The sequence below is a fragment of the Esox lucius genome, chromosome 8 (assembly GCF_011004845.1).
Source record: "Esox lucius isolate fEsoLuc1 chromosome 8, fEsoLuc1.pri, whole genome shotgun sequence".
NCBI lineage: Eukaryota > Metazoa > Chordata > Actinopteri > Esociformes > Esocidae > Esox > Esox lucius.
In genome coordinates, this window is record NC_047576.1 from 33,685,395 (window position 1) to 33,698,554 (window position 13,160).

Sequence of the window (13,160 nt, forward strand, 5' to 3'; positions counted from 1 at the left end):
TATTACTGGCCGGATCTGAATTGTGTGTATGTGTGTGTAAATATAATATGTAAATATCATAATCGGAATATTGATTTATACCAAAGATTTGCGTGTGATATAAGACAGTTAATACAAGCAATTTCTCTTTACATAAATATGATGCAACGCACATCATGAATTTTTTATAAATAAAAATTATCAAACTTTTAGCTACTGTAAATATCATTATCGTCTTTGCATGAAGATGATTATTTGATGTGACATAAAAGCATGAAAATAAGAGTTAATATATTTATGGTAACGAATATGGCACAATACAGTACTTCTAGTCTGACCATTATTTCTTTTGACATTATAGGGGAAGCTGAGCTTCCCTTGCAGTCTTAAAGAAATCCCCACTGGTGTATTGAGATAATATTGCTGGTTAAAATTCTCGGTCCTTTCTTGAATAATATTCCCTGAATGGTTTCTCCTCCTTCACTACATGAATTAGTTTAATTTGGCTACACACCACCTCATTCATTCGGAGCGGGCAGACGTTCATTGGTGCAGCCACAGGGTTGTCATCAACCGTTTAGCCACAATACACAGGGGGGACTTAAGAGCAGGTTTTTGGTAGTTGTTTGTTCCCTTAATAAACAACCCTGCCTTATTAGCTTTTGTCTGGAACACACAACATGAACGGCAGTACATCTGTCCCTTGCCATTATCTTTTCCAACCCATGGAACCTGTTCTTTCCAAGAAAACAATTGATTGCATTTGCTTTGCCCTATATGGTACTATATTTTGGTCCTGCTCTAGATTGCTCTATGAACTATGATTGGTCAAAACAGATGAACCATTGAATATTATTGGTCAAAAAGACGACAACGGTACAGCACCACACCGAGAAGGGAGAAGAATAGCCACAGATGCATTTTAACCCTTGGTAGCCTATGGGGCTTTCGGCCGGATTTCACTAGTGGGACATTTTGGGTCCTAGATTCATTTCTGTAACAGATACAACCTATTATGATGTATCCTTTTAATAGCAACCCCTCTGGCTACAATAAAAACACATAAAAACAGACTTCTGGGTCAATATTTATAAAACTCATCTGTTTGACAGGCAAAAAAAATGTTTTCGGAAAACATTTCTGCCATTCAGCATCAAGATTTTTTTTTTAAAGCATTATTAGATTTTGTGTCAATGGTATTTCCTCATACTTTCATGCCTTTACTATCAAATTACACTGTAATTGGGTTGAAAATAATGAAAAATAATATAATAGAAGGTAAAAAATATAGGCACCCCCAAAAAATGTGGTTCTTCTACCTAGAAATAAAACATTATGAAATAAATAAGATTGAATGTAAAATCCCATGTAATAGGTGTAATGACTCAAAACGGCCAGCAGATGGCAGCACTAGATCGCTAGTTACGTTTGGACTTATATATTTTATAAACTCAGAAAAATTACCAACTTCTTCCCAAAAACTCAAGAACATCCCCATACTATTTTGACTAAATATTAATTTTTATATCTTATATATAATACAAACGATGTATTATGGTTAAAAACATCATATATAGTGATGTACACGCTTGTAATATTTATACTGATGTACAAATGAGCCTTTCTAAGATGAATAGGCAATGTCGTTGCCTGGTGAAAAGTTCTCATAGCAACCCAAACTATACAACTATACAACCCATATTATACACGGAAAACCCCAATTATACACGGAACGCTTCAGGAAAGTGGCTACAAATAATATACCATTGGAATCGGACGATTATGGAGAATCTATTTTTCGAAATATGTATGCAAATTAGCACTGTCCGCGGGATCGCGGACGTCGACCATGAATGGTTAATGAGAAGCGAAAATCGAAGCGGGAGGAGTGACAAATATAACAAGCAAACGTTTTAATACGATACTACGGATTTTAATGGGGAAATCGAGCACTGGCCTGAAATTGTCTACTGTTAGGTCTTACTGGCCACTGTACAGCGGGCCGTCATTAATGTTGTAGGTGCATCTACAGTAGCTAGCTTGAATAATGAACTACTGCTTTGATATGCACCTAATATGCATTGCCCATTGCTTCCGTGAGTTGTCAGCTGCTCTCTATCTCGAATGATTGTGCTGTTCCTCTTATAATGGCTTTAATTATTGATAGTTGAAACGTTTCCTTGCCTGGAACCATAGCATCTTTTTTTTTTTTTTTTTTTAAAGAGATACGTCTTGGATTAAACTGAAAATTATCTTTCTAACCCCCCCTTCCCTGGGTAGGCATCTGCCAATGAGGAGCGTGTGCATGAGCTGGAGGACATATTGGCGGGGGAGAGAGACAAGCACCGCAGGCAGATAGACTCCAAGGAGCGGGAGATGGCAGAGATGAGGGACCGCATGCAGCAGCAGCTCAATGAGTACCAGGAGCTGCTGGATGTCAAACTGGCCCTGGACATGGAGATCAACGCTTACAGGAAACTCCTGGAGGGAGAGGAGGACAGGTATTGATGTATAGACTGGTGTGCACGTTTAGTGATGACCAAACGCGGCTTCATTAACGTTATTTTAGTAGCCGGTTATTATGCTGGCAGCACTCAGATTTTCTTTATCACAATAAAAGCCATCATTGAAATTTATAAGGCAATATAGTTATACTCTGTAAAAAGTCTGTAAAAAGAAAGGACATGAATAATATTGGAATGGACATGATACATAAAATGTACAGACTAGATTAACTATATTGTCTTCATACAGTGGGGAGAGCAACTATTTGATACACTGCCAATTTTGCAGGTTTTCCTACATACAAAGCGTGTAGAGGTCTGTAATGTTTATCATAGGTACTCTTCAACTGAGAGACGGAATCTAAAACCAAAATCCAGAAAATCACATTGAATGATTTTTAAATAATTAATTTGCATTTTATTGCATAAGTATTTGATCACCTACCAACCTGTAAGAATTCCGGCTCTCACAGACCTGTTCGTTTTTCTTTAAGAAGCCCTCCTGTTCTCCACTCATTACTTGTATTAACTGCACTTTTTTGAACTTGTTACCTGTATAAAAGACACCTGTCCACACACTTAATCAAACAGACTCCAACCTCTCCACAATGGCCAAGACCAGAGAGCTGTGTAAGGACATCAGGGATAAAATTGTAGACCTGCACAAGGCTGGGATGGGCTACAGGACAATAGGCAAGCAGCTTGGTGAGAAGGCAACAACTGTTTGCACAATTAGAAAATGGAAGAAGTTCAAGATGAAGGTCAATCTCAAACCAGCATATGTCCAGGCCTGTCTGAAGTTTGCCAATGACCTTCTGGATGATCCAGAGGAGGAATGGGAGAAGGTGTGTTCTGATGAGACAGAAATAGAGCCTTTTGGTCTAAACTCCACCCGCCGTGTTTGGAGGAAGAAGAAGGATGAGTACAACCCAAGATGCTTTTTTGCAAAGGGGACAGGATGACTGCACCGTATTGAGGGGAGGATGGATGGGGCCATGTATCGCAAGATCTTGGCCAACAACCTCCTTCCCTTAGTAAGAGCATTGAAGATGGGTCGTGGCTGGGTCTTCCAGCATGACAACGACCCGAAACACACAGCCAGGGCAACTAAGGAGTGGCTCTGTAAGAAGCATCTCAAGGTCCTGGAGTGGCCTAGCCAGTCTCCAGACCTGAACCCATTAGAAAATCTTTGGAGGGAGCTGAAAGTCTGTATTGCCCAGTGACATCCACAAAACTTGAAGGATCTGGAGAAGGTCTGTGTGGAGGAGTTTGCCAAAATCCCTGCTGCAGTGTGTGCAAACCTGGTCAAGAACGACAGGAAACATATGATCTCTGTAATAGCAAACAAAGGTTTCTGTACCAAATATTGAGTTCTGCTTTTCTGATGTATCAAATACTTATGTCATGCAATAAAATGCAAATTAATTACTTAAAAACCATTTCATGTGATTTTCTGGATTTTTGTTTTAGATTCCGACACTCTCAGTTGAAGAGTAACTATGATAAAAATTACAGACTTCTACATGCTTTGTTAGTGGGAAAACCTGCAAAATCGGCAATGTCTCAAATACTCTCCCCAATTTCAATTATGGCTTTTATTTTGAAAAGGAAATTCTCATTTAGCACTGCTAGCATAATATCCTGCTGCTAGAAGAACGGTAATGAAGCCTTGTATGGCCATCACTACACACATCCATAGACGAAAGGGGAATGCTGACTAATAAGTCTCTTTTAAAGGCAATGTCTTTTGCACACTTTATGGTGATAGAGCTAAAAAAATAGCAGGGGCCAAGGCATATCGCACCTGCTGTCAGTAGGTAGCAGCTGTGATGGAAGAAGTCAAATTCCATTCATCCTATTTAACTGGACTATTAAATATGGCAATATTTGTTTATTTTTGCCTTTCACAGAACTAAGAAAGCCAAATGATATTCTGAAGTTGCTCCTCAAGCTTTGCTGACATTTTGGAAAGCAGTAAATCTACTACATCTTGAAGTTTTCTTCCATGCCTCAACAAGTTGTCAGACTCCGTAGTCTTAATTAAGTGAAATTTGATATTTCTTTTAAGCCGAATGTTATCTTGGCAGGTTGGTTTGGTTGACCCTGGTCAGTCAGTTGACTGCTCTTGTGTCTTATTTCAGAGCTTCAGTCTGCGTTTATCTTTCTGAAAGATTATCCTGGGATTGATACTTATTGAATTTCTAACAAACTGTTATTTTAATATTTTGTATAGTTCTGAAAGTAGTTTGGCTGTGGTGGTCCATCCACTGCCTCCAGTGCACATGTCGTCTACTGCTGAAAGTTGGCTGTACCTCGAAGTCTTAGATTGATGCATTTCATGCTTTTAATTTTTTATAATGCTAAGCATATTTCAAGTTTTGCCTTCACTATTCCTATGTATTTGGAGAAAATTAGTTGTCATTTATGTTTGACGTTTCAAGCATGTTTTACAAATGTCCTCCGGGCTAGAGCGTAGAAATAAAGAACTGAGAGGTTTACACCGGTTTCCTCCAAAATGTCATTCTTGGGACAATGCCTCTTCATTTGTCTAGTCAAAGGGAAAGTTTAGGCTGATTTCTCTAGTTGCTTTACCTGATGACAAAGCACTTTAATTTGCTCCTTGTCTCTGAGACTTTTTCCATTGCAGTCATCTAAGTAAAAATAAGGGCTATTAACCAAAACATTTGACCTTATCCCTTACCTAATTTCTCCTCACCCCTCCCCAGGCTAAAGCTGTCCCCTAGCCCATCTAGCAGGGTGACTGTGTCCCGTGCCACAGGCAGCACTAGCTCCTCCCGCTCCACCCGAGCCAAGAGGAAGCGTATGGAGCTGGAGGAGTTATCACTGGTTGTACCTCAGGTCCACATCAGCCAGGACGCAGAGGCTGTTGGCATTGTCACTATTGAGGAGACTGACCTAGACGGGAAGTGTGTTACCCTCAAGAACAACTCAGATAAGGTACAACTATTCAAATCACTTAGAATTTTCTAATTTCTCGTAATCTCTTTCTTGCATCTCTCGTAACTAGGAGTGGGACGATATGAGAATAGACAATACATTGCAGAGGATGTTTAGTGGCATTTAAAACTGCCGTTTGTACTGCATTTGCCTTCATTGCACATCTATACATTGCACATCTGTATGTCACATCTGTGGCATACATTATACTTAATACAAGTACATTTTCTTCCCTCTTCTATTCGAACTTCTTAGATGCTAACTGCATTTCGTTGTACTTGTACTTGTTCAATAACAAATTTGAATCTAATCAAAAAAGAATAATTGATTTAGCGCTCCACCAGCTAAATAAAACAAGTAGTCAGGAACACTTTGGTGACTGGCCAGAGATCTTTCAAGTCACTTATCTGGGGTGAAAACAGATTTAATTTCTTACAGGTACTGACCTGTGGGTGCATGCACTTACGTGCGCATTTGATGTGCCTTATTAGCTGAGGATAGGCTTATTTGATGTGTCGATTCTTATAATATATTGCTAATTCATAACAGCTCCCTGTTATATTGTGCAGATTATGTAGATAGTCCATGTTATTTTGGCCCACGCAGTTGATATTCTATTTGCCTTCTCAAATCACTTTCAGTAGGAAAGCATTAACAATTAGCTTACAATATAAACCATATTATAATTAGAAAATCGAAAGAGCTATGTGCATAATGTATATATTGTATTTTCTACAATTTGCAGTTTGTTAACAGGTTTTTTCTGCATGCATCATAACTGCATGTCTTCTAGGAAGTCATGTTTTTTTCCGGACCGCGTAAGCGGAGCCGGCCATGAAGAGTGAATGTTACTGACTGACTACCCCTTGTTAAATAGCGTAGTGGTTAGAGAAGCGGACTTGTGAACTATAGGTCCCGAGTTCGTATCTCCTCGCAGGCGAAGCGAAGTACGCATTATGAATTATTCTGTATAGACAAAAACTTTGTTGGCGAAAACCGTCAGTATCTACATTATATTAAGCCTGAAATAAAACCGTTTACGGTTATATAGCGACTATTTCTGGTGGATTTTCGAAGTCAGGATTTTGGGTCAGGATAGACAAACACATTTGCTGGCTACAATATACAGTAGTTACTTTATAGTAAGCCTTAACATGCGACTGTTAGCAATTGCTCAATTCTTATGATTATTCCTTGGAAGTTAGTAGATACTAGTAAGCCTTTTACTGGCTAATAAGCTGTTAAAACGGCCAGTGGCAAAAGCAATACAGTTCATAGACGCTATGGTGGAGGTAAACTTAATAAGAAACGTTAGTCAGTTTAACACAAAGCAACGCTTTCTATTGCGGGCCGGCTGAACTAGGCTTTACGTTTCTTTTCTCTTTTTCTTTTTTAACTCAGCGTTGTTTCAACTGCTTATTTTCTGTGGTATTGGAATGTACAGGTATTTGCATATAGCGGGAAGTGGAGACGTGATCAGAAGCTTTTTTTTTGGTAGACTACTAAGTGTAGTGGTTAGACTAGTACTGTTGTTAAGAAATTGGAAAACTAGTTTATACTTTATCATTACAATACAATCCCAACTCATAACGGCATTTAAGAATATACTTTTTTTTTATTGTAATTGACAATATTCTTCTATTTACGCTAGCAGAGCCATTCGGCTTCATTGACCATGCATTGCAGAGGATGTTTAGTAGCGTAGTACAATGTGAGATGAGATGTGCGCTCCACTTGTGAAATAAAACAAGCAGTCAGGGAAACTTCAGCGACTTGCAGAACTTTTTCAAGTCACTTGTGAGGATTATCCTGATATACGATTATGGAATTTCTCCACGATTTCATAATCGAGAGTATTTTCCATTGCGATTAGTATTAAAATTGTCTATCGTCCCATCCTTACTCATGTCTTCTAGGATAAATACCACTGGTTTGTTTGAGCTCAACATTGTTTCACCTGGGTGTTTTCTGTCGTAATGGATTGGGCAGGTATTTGCACAAGCAGGAAGTGAGAGAGAGTGCACAAGAGAGCTAGAGATTAGTTTATGATACACATACTCTCTCCGCTCCATATAAAAAAATTGCTGGCCTCAACATTAACATTACTTAGTGGCCCTGAAAATGATTTACTGTCCCTCCTTCCAAAAGTTGCGACTTGTAACCAATAAAAAAGTCAACAAAACATTTGGCTTTTAAACAAATGCTTCTCAATCATCCACACGGGAACAAGGCGAACGTCTTATTTACAAGGTATGCGGTTCTTAAATCGTGCAATCACCCAATGGGCATCTGTATTTATGTTCCTGACCAGTATGGTCAAGGGCCCTGAAGATGGATTGTCAGCCACCCACTTGGCTGTTGTGCAGACTACGTGCTGTTTGCTATTGGCATGGCTGGTCAGGGACTGTTTGCAAAAGTTGTCGGTGCCTTTGTAAAAAGACCCACATTTTTCCGCTCTAGCCGGGAACTTACGACCGACTACACACTTCATCCAAGTTCCATCAAAGTTGAAACGGGTAAAAATGTTCGCCTTCGTTCAAGCTCGTAGTTATCCTCTGCTGCCACCTTCACTTGAGTGACTTGCGCCAGTTTTTAAATGTTTTATTGAAATACAATATCAGACAGGCTTGCGTCACACCCCTGCTCAACTCTTGACTGGCCAAAAGCACGCTCAAAGAGTTGCAAGGTAGTTATTTGTGTTTGTGGCAGATTATGAAACAACTGGAGGAAGTTGAGTTTATAATGCAAATTTTTTTTTCAATCACATTTTTTTGCCACATCCCATTTGGGACAGTGACTTGCTAGTTTTCTTAGTCCCAACGTGACTTTTTACTGGCCCGGTTTGTTTAACTCGTTGGTGAAGGAGACGTCACTGACTGTGGGGGTAGGGTTCTTTGGCCGGTAGTCAGTGATTGCTTGGATGCCCTGCCATGTGCGTCAGGGTTCAGAGTTGTTCTAGGAGTGCTCCTCAATCCCCAGTTTGTGGTCATTTTTAGCCATCTTGATGCCCCTTTTCAGGTTGGCCCTGGATGAGCTGTAGGCCTCCGCAATGATTTATCTAAGAGCAGTGTCGCATGCCTTTAGCAGTTGTCGGACCTCTGTTCATCCATTGCTTCTGGTTGGGGAAGGTCTTTATTGGTTTGTGTGGTGACATTGTTGGTGCAGATTTGATGTAAATCAGAACGGAGGAAGCGTATGTTTCAATGTCCGTATGGGAGTCAAGGGTGTCTTGTGTGACGAACAGACTCCAGTCTGTGTGTTGAAACTGGTGCTGTAGAAGGGAGTCTGACCTTTCTGGACACACTGACTGTCCTCACTGGTTTCACATGTTTAATGAGGGGTAAATACTTGGGTAGTAGGAATAGTGACATGGTGCACATGAACTACCAAATCCTAATCTGTAACCTCATAGTAATTGTTGGATTTCAAGTCCAAATGTTAAGCCTAAAGTATACACCCCACCCCTCTTAATTAGACCCATGTCTCCAACCACCTGTGCATCTTAAGGATTAGCAGCACCAGCTTTAAGACTGTTGGAAAGACATTGTTAGTGAACAATCCTGCTATGAATGTTTACCTCAAACCCTGCTAACAACTAATTTATGCCTTCAGGGTGTTGTTGAACTTTTGCTTATGTTCCTGACACTTGCAGGTGTCATTTGTTGTCTGCCATATGTTAAAGCATGTTAATTTGTCTGTAGGACCAATCTCTTGGGAGTTGGAGGCTGCAGAGGCAGATTGGCAAAGGAGAGGAGATCGCCTTTAAATTCTCCCCAAAGTTTGTCCTCAAGGCTGGTCAAACTGTTACAGTAAGTCAGCAGTTTACCATGTGACAGTTTAATTTGTGCAGCTCTTTAATCTGTGACAATCCTCCATGTGTTTTATTTGCTCTACATGAACTATATCAACCCAAATGCCAAGGATTTGTAAATGCATTTGATTAGCTATTTGCATTGGCGTTGAACATGGTTGTTCTGATGCAATCTCCCTGCTGCCCTGTTCTCTCTAAGGTGTGGGGTGCGGACGCAGGAGTGTCTCACAGCCCTCCCTCTGACCTGCTCTGGAAGAGCCAAGCATCTTGGGGCACTGGGGATGACATCATCACCACCCTGGTCGATTCCGATGGAGAGGTGAGGGGGGTGTGGGGGAAACATAACCAAGTACGATATTACTGTTGGGTACTCAAAAAACAACATTGAATTGTCACAAATACAAATAATGCGATCATGCACAAAACATGGGGGGTGGCAGATACTATAATCTGAACATTCCAGAGATTTTTCACGACCTGTGTTCTGTGTCCAGGTGGTGGCTAAGAGAACTGTCACTAAAACATTGATGGAGGTGGAGAACGGAGATGATGAGGACGAAGACTTTGAGGAGGAGGAACTGAGAGTAAGTAGTTTCTGGTTCTCCCTTATGCCAGTAAGACATTTCTCACAGTCAGGAAACAGTGCTTCCACATTGATTGGCTAATCCCTATCATATAATGTTTCTCTCACACCTGTTTTTTATTCCTTCTAGGGAACGAAGACCTCATCCAGAGAATGTTCAATAATGTAAAAGTCCCTCTTCCTCAAATCTGCTTCTGTTTTTCTAGAGCCACTGAAATATTTTTGTATACTTCTGTCTTGTGTTCTTTTATCTAATATGACAAGATGAGAGCCTGCCCATATTTTTAACAGACTCTGTTTTTAACATCTGGGTAATCCTGACAAAATACCATACTTTTTTAGAATATATTGTTGGACTGAATTCACTTAGTTATATCCCTACACCCCACCCTCTGAACTCATGTTGAGTATGTCTGTCACAGAGCACCAGGCTGGAAGAATTTTGGATTTTAAAGAATGGGGACTTTGCCTTTAGGATCCCTCATTTGCCTCCATTTTTGTAAGAACCGTGACTAGAACTCTAGAATCTAGTAGGTGACCGGAGGACACTGGCATTAGGCTTGCTGTTGTCTTGTCAAGTCAGAAAGGACTTTGTACACGTGGGATAGGCTTTGACCCTAAAACACTGTCATCTGTCAAGATAAAGCTGGACCTAAACCGTAACCAGTTATCATTGGTTTTTAAGAAATTTGTTTTAAAGATAGCATTGTAGTATGTTTGGGTAAAAGTTTTTTACTATGGCGGTATTTGAATCTATTGGTCATCCAATGAACCTGTAGTAACCAGAGGTAGTTAGAGGGTAAAAATGAGGAATTCAGAGGGACAATAGTTAGCCTGGAATCCATTCCACCCTGAGTTTGATTTCTGGGGCCAACCATATGTAATAAATGTATTCACGCTTTGGATCAGTGTCTCCTAAAAGACATATTATATTCTGCTGAAACGGCACTCTGCATTGTGGATTCCAGGTTAGAGCACAGTGGCAGTGGATGTGATCGTTGGTCCCATTAATGTCTAGTAAATTGTAACTGACAGCTGTTGCATAGCTCATGTACTCTCTTTAGACTGGCTTTGCAAATAAGAGTGACAGGGTGGAAATGCTAGGATGTGTTTTACTGTATGGATTAAAATATTTGAAAGGCAATATTGCCTAGTCAAAATCTTCAAAAATGTTGTATAAACATTTTCAGGTAATGAAATCTAGTTATGGACTTTGCTTTATTTCACAATTGTGCTTTTAGTTTTGAGAGATTTGATCTGGCCGTGATACAGTCAAAGATTAGGTAAAATAGAATAGGCACGCACGATGCACAGCTTGTTTTTAAAATGTCTTTAAAGACTGAACTAAACAAATTATCGTTTCCACCCTGTTGCCTGTTACTGATGCTGTTGAAATGATAAGTCATCACTTTTGTATGTTTGAAAATGATGTTTCTCAGACACACTGCATAAGAACTAAAGTGGGCATATTTAAATATGACATTGTCAATTGCAGGGATTTTGGCCAATCTAAAATAAAAACGGATTTACTTTTCTACCGTTTGCACCTACTGAATGTACGGTTGTGATTCTTATGAGGTAGTCCAACTACATCTAGTCAGCTTAAGAAGATTGGCAGTCACGGCGGGTACCCATTGTGTGGTATTGTAACAGAACCTTACGCCAATATGGTTTGAAATGTGGGGGGATAAGTTCTGTTCCCATCCCACATGAATACTAGTAGATAGAAAGTCAAGATGCCTCATTTTTACATGGCTATATGTACAGTGGTATCTCAGTGGTGAGGTAGTTGGACTACACAATTGATGTTAACTCTTAACATGGTGCTGAAATTGAAAGGAAATGCCAATTGTATTGGTTTATTATTGATTTTCACTTCATCAATAATAATGACAATAACAAAAGTTGCAATGTCGCCTCGACTTTTATAGTTTTAATATTGGCCTGGGAAACAGAATTTTTGTATGTCTTTGAATGCAGTGCTTTGCATTGTTTAAACTATTATTTTGATACGGTATTTGTAATCATTTTTTTTGGTTTTTTTTCTCCAAGTTCTCTAAGGTGATTAAGTTAGGGTCTAAATGACAGGGATATTTCTTTTGACTGAATGTCAATTCTCCAAATCATGTCTGTAGTATAAATGCTCATCTGTGTCTTGCATTCTTTGTCATTTTCCATAATCACATTTATTCTGAAGACACAGAAATGTATAACATTTCTTATTCACTCAAGATGGGTTGCTGGACAGGGTATACAAAGCTTTTTGTTAATCATGATTGAACTGTGATGAAAATGTACTAATTAGGGTTGTCAATAGTTACAACACCAATGCTGAAATCACTTACGCTTTTCAACTGGTGTCAGTTGTAGTTTCATGCACTGTTGGTTTAAACACATTACTGTTAGTTTACAGTATTACTACTAATATTAATCAATTATGTCAGACAGTAGGCATTTATAGTACTACCAACTTATCAGGTTCTACCAAATGTTACAGATGTAGCATGTTAAATGTGATACTACAGCTTCAGGCCAGTTTTCAGTGCTCTTTACAACATTATATTCTGTGATTTGTTACACCAGTTGAGAAGCTAAGAATACTATCAGTAGTAACATTTACTGTAATGGAACTATGGTACACTTACACTGACTGAGAGGAAATTCAGCAATGCTGTGCATTAATCATGGGGGAGAAGGTTTGAGTACTTTGAGCCATGCAAGAAATTGTGGAAAGGAATTTATATTCAAGTCTTATGTAGAGATTAAACTAAAGCCTTAACTTCATCACTCTAAGAGGACTTGTAGTTGTGGGATGTAGCGAAGGGGCGCATGCCAAATGTTTGTCGTACTGCTATGGATTATTACATTTACAATTGAAATATTTTGTTTTTTTGTATACATAATAAATGTTTTACATATGAATCCCCTTATCTGACTGAAGTTTCATATCACAAAGTAGTCTTTCAATCACATAACACACACCTGTCAGCAAAACCAGTTTGTTTTTAGAGAACTGCAAGGACTGTGCAAGTTAACTAGTGCAGTAATAACTGCACTACAACTGTAGTCTTCAGAAATGCATGTCAGTGCATTTTGTTGGTCCTTGTCATGGATGGGCTGTTGCAGCAGATAAGACCACCATTCATCGGTGAAGTCTAGTAATATGGTTGTCTCAAAAGGCCAAACATTGAAAAGTTGCAACTGCTTGAAGATCACTTGACAAAAGGTGTAAATGGAGTGATTGTTACTATTGCTAAGATATTTATTGGATGTTATATTTTATGAAAGCCATTGAAGGTGTGGTTAGTATTATCCTTGCTGATTC

At 39.2% G+C, this 13,160-nt stretch overlaps 1 protein-coding gene across 1 annotated transcript in view; it reads left to right on the forward strand.

Annotated features, from left to right (window-relative positions):
- The window catches only part of lmnb2 (lamin B2), a 29,742-nt gene extending 16,977 nt beyond the window's left edge, over window positions 1-12,765 (forward strand). Inside the window, exons 7-12 of the mRNA XM_010905777.5 lie at window positions 2,260-2,480; window positions 5,210-5,441; window positions 9,143-9,250; window positions 9,452-9,571; window positions 9,747-9,836; window positions 9,966-12,765. Of these exons, the coding sequence (XP_010904079.2) occupies window positions 2,260-2,480; window positions 5,210-5,441; window positions 9,143-9,250; window positions 9,452-9,571; window positions 9,747-9,836; window positions 9,966-10,004 (810 nt within the window). The 3' untranslated portion in view covers window positions 10,005-12,765. The remainder of the gene's footprint in view (window positions 1-2,259; window positions 2,481-5,209; window positions 5,442-9,142; window positions 9,251-9,451; window positions 9,572-9,746; window positions 9,837-9,965) is intronic.
- The last annotated feature ends 395 nt before the right edge of the window (window positions 12,766-13,160 follow it).